This window comes from Poromitra crassiceps (genome assembly GCF_964638095.1).
Source record: "Poromitra crassiceps genome assembly, chromosome: 29".
Lineage (NCBI taxonomy): Eukaryota > Metazoa > Chordata > Actinopteri > Beryciformes > Melamphaidae > Poromitra > Poromitra crassiceps.
The window spans coordinates 3,310,602-3,320,601 of NC_139641.1; the positions used below are offsets into that span (position 1 = coordinate 3,310,602).

Sequence of the window (10,000 nt, forward strand, 5' to 3'; positions counted from 1 at the left end):
AAGGAGGTCAACTGTTTCCTGTGTAAACCACATACAGGAGGTCAACTGTTTCCTGTGTAAACCACATACAGGAGGTCAACTGTTTCCTGTGTAAACCACACACAGGAAGGAGGTCAACTGTTTCCTGTGTAAACCACATACAGGAGGTCAACTGTTTCCTGTGTAAACCACATACAGGAGGTCAACTGTTTCCTGTGTAAACCACATACAGGAGGTCAACTGTTTCCTGTGTAAACCACATACAGGAAGGAGGTCAACTGTTTCCTGTGTAAACCACATACAGGAAGGAGGTCAACTGTTTCCTGTGTAAACCACATACAGGAAGGAGGTCAACTGTTTCCTGTGTAAACCACATACAGGAGGTCAACTGTTTCCTGTGTAAACCACATACAGGAGGTCAACTGTTTCCTGTGTAAACCACATACAGGAGGTCAACTGTTTCCTGTGTAAACCACATACAGGAGGTCAACTGTTTCCTGTGTAAACCACATACAGGAGGTCAACTGTTTCCTGTGTAAACCACAGGAAGGAGGTCAACTGTTTCCTGTGTAAACCACATACAGGAAGGAGGTCAACTGTTTCCTGTGTAAACCACATACAGGAAGGAGGTCAACTGTTTCCTGTGTAAACCACATACAGGAAGGAGGTCAACTGTTTCCTGTGTAAACCACACACAGGAGGTCAACTGTTTCCTGTGTAAACCACATACAGGAAGGAGGTCAGCTGTTTCCTGTGTAAACCACACACAGGAGGTCAACTGTTTCCTGTGTAAACCACATACAGGAAGGAGGTCAGCTGTTTCCTGTGTAAACCACATACAGGAAGGAGGTCAACTGTTTCCTGTGTAAACCACATACAGGAAGGAGGTCAACTGTTTCCTGTGTAAACCACACACAGGAGGTCAACTGTTTCCTGTGTAAACCACAGGAAGGAGGTCAACTGTTTCCTGTGTAAACCACATACAGGAGGTCAACTGTTTCCTGTGTAAACCACATACAGGAGGTCAACTGTTTCCTGTGTAAACCACATACAGGAGGTCAACTGTTTCCTGTGTAAACCACATACAGGAAGGAGGTCAACTGTTTCCTGTGTAAACCACATACAGGAGGTCAACTGTTTCCTGTGTAAACCACATACAGGAGGTCAACTGTTTCCTGTGTAAACCACACACAGGAGGTAGGGATGGGTACCGTTCACATTTGAACCGATACCGGTACCTTGAATTCGGTACGGTACCCAAAACGGTACCATTTTCGGTACTTTACACACTCTAATAACAAAAAAAATTACAGTTGTAAAAAAATAATAATCCAAACTTCTCAGAGAGAGCGGTCAGTATTCACTAAAGCCTTCATATCTCAGGCTCTGTAGCACATAGAAACATAAAATAAAAAGCATTTGAGAGCTTAATCCTTTGGCTTTTCCTATTATATTTGCCCTAATGTTCATTAAAAAAATGTTTTATCTTTAACCCCAAAAATTTAAAATTTAAATATTCTAATGCATTTTAAGAAATGTTAATAAAGATTATGGCAAATGTAACCCTTCCAAATAAAAAGCCACGGGTTTAAGCTCTCAAATGCTTTTTATTTCATGTTGATAGCTACTATACAGGCTGAGGAAATACATTCTGTTGAACCCTTGACAATTACTGCAGCAAGAGTAACGTTAGCGTTTAACGTTTAACGTAGTAACGTTTGCAGTCGTTGTGAAGACAGTGAAAAGCCCCGTTATCTAACACAACGGCAGTGAAACAACTTATCCAGCTAACGCTAGCTAATTAAATAACGTTACTTGATGTTGTAGAAGTCGATGCCTCTCTCAACGTTACAGCTGAGGAGGTGAATGCTAACGTTAGCTCCGGTGCGGTATCTGCTTCATTCACCCTCAACCTATCTAAGACGTTACAGTCTTCAGCATTTAGCTAAATATATCTTGTGTTTGACCATGCTTCCTCAAGTTTGAGGTGTTTCCCTGGCCAGCTTTGCAATTCACATCACACATGTTGCAACCAGTGTTGTCTGAGTCTATCTTGGTAAAGTGTAGCCACAGCTTTCGGCTGGCCCTGTTTTGCTTTCAGGATCTTCAGGTAGAGTGACGTATTGACGTAACGCGCTCTCCCGTGTTGCCTTAAGGTTCCGTCGGAATTTCTATTTTACCCACTCTCTTTCTATTACTCAGATGCGTTCAAGTACCGAAATTAGGTACCGTTCGTTTTTATGTGAACTGGTACGGGGCAGTACCGACGTAATTCGGTCGGTGCCTGTAAAAGTACCGAGTTCGGTACCCATCCCTAACAGGAGGTCAGCTGTTTCCTGTGTAAACCACATACAGGAAGGAGGTCAACTATTTCCTGTGTAAACCACATACAGGAAGGAGGTCAACTGTTTCCTGTGTAAACCACATACAGGAGGTCAACTGTTTCCTGTGTAAACCACAGGAAGGAGGTCAACTGTTTCCTGTGTAAACCACATACAGGAGGTCAACTGTTTCCTGTGTAAACCACATACAGGAGGTCAACTGTTTCCTGTGTAAACCACATACAGGAGGTCAACTGTTTCCTGTGTAAACCACATACAGGAAGGAGGTCAACTGTTTCCTGTGTAAACCACATACAGGAAGGAGGTCAACTGTTTCCTGTGTAAACCACATACAGGAGGTCAACTGTTTCCTGTGTAAACCACATACAGGAAGGAGGTCAACTGTTTCCTGTGTAAACCACACACAGGAGGTCAACTGTTTCCTGTGTAAACCACATACAGGAAGGAGGTCAACTGTTTCCTGTGTAAACCACATACAGGAGGTCAACTGTTTCCTGTGTAAACCACATACAGGAGGTCAACTGTTTCCTGTGTAAACCACATACAGGAGGTCAACTATTTCCTGTGTAAACCACACACAGGAAGGAGGTCAACTGTTTCCTGTGTAAACCACATACAGGAGGTCAACTGTTTCCTGTGTAAACCACATACAGGATAGTCTCTTAGAACAGACGAGTTGGCTTCCGCAATTTTCAAATGCTTCCGCCATACCGTCTGTACTTCGTGGGGGAGAATTATGCACCAACCGGAATGGGAAGTAGAAAGGCGCGTCTTCCGCTCATTAGTCCAATCAGAATCCAATATGCCGCATTTTTCGTGGACACACGTGTCGTGATTGGTCGGATTCCGTCGAACTTCTTTCCTGTCTGAAGGTTTTTTTCCCAACTTCCTTGTGCATGTTCTGGGGGTGTAACGTACAGACTGTGTATAGCTGCATTCGCCGGATGTAGATGAGACAGTCTGTTTTAAGAGACTACATACAGGAGGTCAACTGTTTCCTGTGTAAACCACAGGAAGGAGGTCAACTGTTTCCTGTGTAAACCACATACAGGAGGTCAACTGTTTCCTGTGTAAACCACAGGAAGGAGGTCAACTGTTTCCTGTGTAAACCACATACAGGAGGTCAACTGTTTCCTGTGTAAACCACATACAGGAAGGAGGTCAACTGTTTCCTGTGTAAACCACATACAGGAAGGAGGTCAGCTGTTTCCTGTGTAAACCACATACAGGAAGGAGGTCAACTGTTTCCTGTGTAAACCACAGGAAGGAGGTCAACTGTTTCCTGTGTAAACCACATACAGGAGGTCAACTGTTTCCTGTGTAAACCACATACAGGAAGGAGGTCAACTGTTTCCTGTGTAAACCACAGGAAGGAGGTCAACTGTTTCCTGTGTAAACCACATACAGGAGGTCAACTGTTTCCTGTGTAAACCACAGGAAGGAGGTCAACTGTTTCCTGTGTAAACCACATACAGGAGGTCAGCTGTTTCCTGTGTAAACCACAGGAAGGAGGTCAACTGTTTCCTGTGTAAACCACAGGAAGGAGGTCAACTGTTTCCTGTGTAAACCACATACAGGAGGTCAACTGTTTCCTGTGTAAACCACATACAGGAGGTCAACTGTTTCCTGTGTAAACCACATACAGGAGGTCAACTGTTTCCTGTGTAAACCACATACAGGAGGTCAACTGTTTCCTGTGTAAACCACATACAGGTGGTGTCTGTGTGCCTGTCACTTCCTGTGCTATGCTCTCTGCAGTGGACTGGAGGTTAAAGCCAGTAAACGCTGTTATAGGGGTGCACAATCTGGAGGCCAGTACTGACCAGTGGGGGTGCTTGGGGCGCAGCTGGTCTCTTATAGACCTCGTGCGTGGGATCCCTTGTCCATGATCTCCTAGAAGCACGTAAACACTTTGTACGGCTGGTAGCACCACGTTGTCATGTTGAATGTTCATGATGTGTCCCCCCCCCATCTTACGTACTTTCTTTTCCTGTGTCTGAGCCTGTTTGTCTTGTTCCTATATTGTTCTAAAATAAATAAATAAAAGGAGGGGGGGAAATAATACTTTTATGAAAATAATATTACATATATATATATATATATATATATATATATATATATATATATATATATATATATATATATATATATACTGTAATTCTTCCAATAAGCGCCTGTACTCTAATTGCCCCGGTCTTCCATTTCCCGCCAGGTCCAAATTGATTTAGCATAATAAGCGCCTGACTCTTTTTGCCGCCGGGGCGTTTTTTAGAATAAATACGGTTTGTTTGTACTGTATGTTTTTGTGTTGACTAAATTCGGTCACTTACGGTAATGACGTTGTTTTGGAGGAAGTCAGGCGGAAGTTTCTCCTCCTGTCAGACAGTTTTATATTTTATTTACATGTTTCAAGTATGCATACCGCATTGTTTCATGGTACGGATTCCTGTAGGCAACGTGCTGAGATGCTGTCTAACCTGGACCGGTGGGCAACTAACGCTAACATAGCGTAATGTTACAGTTGTGCCTTGTAAAAGTGCATTTCTCTCAGCGGAACAGCGATCATAAATGCAGTATGGATTATACCCATTATACTGGACATGTATTGGAAACTTGGCGTCTACCTACTACTTGGTAAGTCTCCTTGTTTTGTCTAACGCTAGTGCTGCAGTGCTGTTTGTTTGGTTGGCGTTAGCTTGGTAGCTAGCTACGTTAGCGTGCCTTCTACGTTGCTTTGCTGGGAGAGTCTGGCAAGCGAGACTAATATTAATAACGTTGCTATGACTTCTTTCCAATGAAACACAAACAACTGAATGTGTGAGCGGTAGGCTAATGTTACTTGTTTAAAATGTGGTATGGCTGTTTGGCAGAGGAAGAAGAGGAGAGCAATGAACTGATACAGTAGTTGGATGATGATGATGATGATGATGATGGTGATGAAGACGAAGGCTATCAATTGTTTTCGTTCATTCCAGTCTGTTGTACAATACAGGCATGTTCAATTCTGCCTGTACCTAGCCTCTTGTGTGTACTAAGTACTATCCACCTTATTTCTAGCTGCCATGATGCCTGATGGCTGCTTCCTCCGCTTCCGGTGTAATTTTTACACTGTTTTAACTTGACAAAAGAGGATTTTACAGCAGAGCCATTCTGCTCTACAGCCGTGTCGTTCGGGTGCTGGGATAACGTAATGCATTGTGGGTAGTCGGCTACTGTGGCTAATGCTAGCGGCTAGCGCAATAGTTACTTTACATGGCAGTAAAATGATCAAGATAAGCAGTTGATCACTATTTTTCCTTTTCTCTCTCCTATTTCTTCCAGACCTCATTTCCAGGTAACCTGCACTTGGTCCTGGTGCTCCGCCCCACCAGCCTGCTAAGCCCCGCCCCCAGCCCCTCCTCCAGCACCGAGCTGGGCTTCCGCTTCAGCCAGGATGACTTCCTGTTAAAGATGCCGGTGAGAGGGCTCCTCCTCCTTCTTGATGCACAGGCCGGGGCTCCTCCTCCTTCTTGATGCACAGGGCTCCTCCTCCTTCTTGATGCACAGGCAGTAGGCTCCTCCTCCTTCTTGATGCACAGGCAGTAGCTCCTCCTCCTTCTTGATGCACAGGCAGTAGCATCAGTAGCATACAGGCCGTAGAGAAATACCTACGTCCAGGGCACAATTCTTGACAAGTGGTTAAAAGCCCAGGGGCCCTATCTTCGCAAAAAATTTAGAGTTTAACGCCACGCGCAATGCAAATTGGGGGCGTGCACAAGCGCATGCCTGTTATAATTGTACTGGACATATAGGCGTGCCACATGCCAAACCAGGCGTTTCAGCGCTAAAATGTGGGGATAGATGGCATTATCCTACCGTCAGCAGCACGCAATTACTTTGCGCTAAGAGCTTTGAAAAGCACCTCTTACGCGCTAAATACCTCGCTGCGCTGGAGCGCACCGTAATCTCCGTGCAGCGCAGCGCAGAGTAAAATTCCTTTTGGATATGTCATTACGCACAGCCTTGCCACGCCAGGACATCAAATTCTGCTGCTAAAATTGGGTATTAGCAGATAATTCAGTGAGGCAATCAACTATAACTCACTGAGAAACTTTTATCACATCGCAAAGAGGGAAATGAATTGAGAAAACCTGTTGGACAATGGACATAGGCTATTCACCTTCATAACCCGAAGGGTCGTTGGCACCACAGACGGTCTGTCAATAAGCTCTCTCTGTCCTCACACGAGTGAGTACACTCTATTATGCATGGAGAGAATTACAGCATATTGCATGCCTCGCGCAAACAGCCATTGCGAGACGGGAATCTGATTGGTTTTGATTGACGTAATGCTCAGCATTGCCTGGCCACACCTGTGAATAATTCTGGTGCTTAAGACGGCCCAAATCCCGTTTGCGCAGGCATTTTGGGGGCGCAGATGATTTGGCACGGCTCTAATTTGCGCCTGCGGCAGGTGAAGTGAACGTTTCCGCATCCCCGCCGAGAATTGCATCCCCACCATATTTCGGGGCTGTTCTAACTTAAAAAACAGGGAGGTCACGTCTACCCTAGTCTCGCTAGCCAGCCTCTCTTCCTTTCTGTCAGAGAGTCTGGCGTCGCAGGTTTCCATTGTGGGATTGCGAAAAAAATGCTCTGTTTGGGTTAACTAATCAGCTTCGTCTTGGGCGGTGCTTAACGTTAGTGCCCTTGGAAAATAGTTTCGGGGTGGAACTTGTGTCGGCGGAACATTTAGACGGGAGGAGAGCGCACAGGCATAAAGACAGACTGTTAGACTGTTAGACAGCAAATGTTCTAAACATATTCTCTGGATATCTTTACAACCATCCACCGAAAGTGCCGAGCAGGCCTTCTTTATTGCACAATCCATATCTTCTTCAAAACTTGCCATTTTCAGCATGTAGCAACGAGTTAGCCCATAGATTTCTGCCGTTAGCTTTCTACGCTAGCTAGTTAGCGTTGTTCGGCGGCCGGGAGCATTACAGCGACACACATGCCATGGGAGCGGAAGCCGCTCTGATTGACATATGGTCGGAGCCAATGACAGAGCGTGACAGAGCTTGCAAGCGGGGGAGCGGATATCCTGCTGCCACCGAAACAGCCGCTCGAATGGGAGAGCAGCTTTAGAGCAAGGGAGGGCTGATCCCCGTGCCTGTTTCCGCGACGCCAGACTCTCTGACAGAAAGGAAGAGAGGCTGGCTAGCGAGACTACGTCTACCCAGACAACTATATCACCAAAAATTACAGGGTTTTTGGATGGTAGAATGTCTCCCTCTAGTGATGACTTTAACGCGAATGTAAGAAATATCCATCAGATGGACCAGTGGGGTACAAGGGTTAAACAGTTACATTTCTGTATACATCATTACAATATGCTCCCGTGAGGTGGGGATGCGTTTAGCTGCTGCCGGGCGGGGGTGCAAAACTCGGCATAACACCTGGACACTGGTGCAAGACGGACTGCTATCTTCCCTGCCGGCACGTGCAAACAGGTGCACAAGCGCAAATAGGGGATATCGCCTGTACCAAGACCCCAGGGTGCTTTGGGCGTGTTCCCTCACCTAGACAGACATACCCTCTCAGGGTATATCAGGATAGCTCCTCAACCATAAGGCCTATATGCAGGTATGTCTGGCCATGTCTGAAAGATAAGAAGCTATGACATATGAATCGAATGTAAGTAAACCTACATCTATTACCATTTCAGAGTAAATGGAGATGCAATAAAGGAAAAATAAATCATCTAAATTTAAAAGGCAATATCACCATTATAACCAAGATGCCACAGATAATAATGCTGCTGCATGTATTGTCATACTCCTTGACTACAGCTGTACTACAAAATACACCAACATGCATCATTTATTATGTAATTCTATCAATATATATTCGGGCGCCATGCCTGTTTTGGCAATATTTACATTTAGATGTTGACTGTTTAATTGAATTGTTAATTGTTAAAAACATTGAAATAGTTATAAAAACATTGAAATAGTTATAAAAGCAATTCAAGATTCAAGATTTTTATTGTCACTCCGTAGTACAAGTATCACGTGTGAAATTCTTGTGCTGTAGGCTCCATTACAACATAGTGCAAATAACAGTATAACAGTAGAAAAACAGGGCATATAGATGCAGTAAAACAAGAGAAAAAACAAGCAATAACAGTAAACTTTTCCTTTTCTTTTCTAGCGTAGACACATTAAAACATGATTAAACATTCTGTTTGCACAGGTGCAAATAACATAGGCATAATTATCATATGTAATGGTAGCAGCTACTACATGATTGTTTATTTGTGTGTGTTAAGGAGTCTCGTGGCCTGCGGGAAGAAACTGTCCCTCAAGCGATTTGTGCGTGCTTTTGGGACCCTGTATCTCCTCCCTGAGGGTAACAGGGAGAACAGGCTGTTGTGGGGGTGGTATGTGTCCTTGATGATCTTCAGGGAAGATATTCATATTCATATTTTTTGTTAATTTAATACTGATATCTTATACATTTTAATGATCCAGAACAGTTCATTTGATCACCCCCACAAAGCCAAGTTGAAATTGTAATATTGGAGCGTTGAATCAACACACTGGTTCACTGTCCAGATGGCTGCCTCCTCCCTGTGTGTTGTGTGCTAGGTGGTGATGCTGCGTTCAGTGGGAGACCTGCTGCGCTACATCGATGAAAACCACCTGACTTCCGAGTTCACTGGAACAGTGCAGTACTGCCACAGTGACTGGATCGTCCTTCGCACGGTATCAAACTCACGCTCCATTCAGCCCGTCAGTCAGAGTATGGCAGTTTGTTGACTATGAATAAGTGAAAACTAGCTTTGTGCTAGCTTACCAGTTGTGATTATCTTTGGAAATGAAAATATGTCAATACCAACAGTATGTTACTATGTACTGAACAAGTAACGATCCTGCTGCTAAATACACAGCAAGGCCTAGTACGGTAATGTGGTTTCCAGCCCAGAGACTGTTCAAAAACCACCAAAACGCACATAAAACCACCCAAATAAATGCAGGTCTGGGAACAAGTGGCTCTGTAAACCTGCCCAAGCCCGTTCCCTCCCGCACAATGCACCCCAAACCAGTCCAATCGGGTGGAGAACCCGCCCATCTGGCAACACTGTTACACACAGTCTTGACTCGGAGCGAGTTCAGAGTTCAATGATGACCTCATGTAACATGTTGTGTTGGTCAGATGTGAGAAATACAAATACGCTGCATACAGACACTAAGACAAATTCCTCGTAAAGTGATTCTGATTCTGATTCTGATTCTGAGAAACATTTTTAACACATATATATTGGGTAATTTACTGTAACACATGTGTTGAAATAGTGATAAGACTAAAAGTGTGTAGGATATTAACTCATTCTTTCTGAGAGTGTTCTCAGGAATGTGACTTATTTCTGCAAAAACAAAAGGAATAACAAAATGACTTTTTACACGTCTTTATTTTTTGCACCAAATTATAGAGAGTATAGTATTGATAAGAGTAGCGATAAGTATCGGTATTGATAAGCAGTACCGGTACCGGTGTTACGACACCAGGGGTCACCAGGTGTAACATGAAATAATGGAACCCCTCCTTCCCAGCTCCCAAACACAACCAGCTAATGCAGAGTTTATTGTCACACTTGTGGGGAAATAGCTTCATGGAGGGCACACAGGCCAAAACAATAA

At 44.2% G+C, this 10,000-nt stretch overlaps 1 protein-coding gene across 1 annotated transcript in view; it reads left to right on the forward strand.

Annotated features, from left to right (window-relative positions):
• LOC310800210 (proto-oncogene DBL-like) overlaps positions 1-10,000 on the forward strand; it is a gene marked incomplete at both ends in the record, with an annotated part of 78,549 nt that overhangs the window by 2,471 nt on the left and 66,078 nt on the right. The window contains 2 exons of the mRNA XM_083662795.1: positions 5,643-5,777; positions 8,948-9,064. Of these exons, the coding sequence (XP_083518921.1) occupies positions 5,643-5,777; positions 8,948-9,064 (252 nt within the window). The remainder of the gene's footprint in view (positions 1-5,642; positions 5,778-8,947; positions 9,065-10,000) is intronic.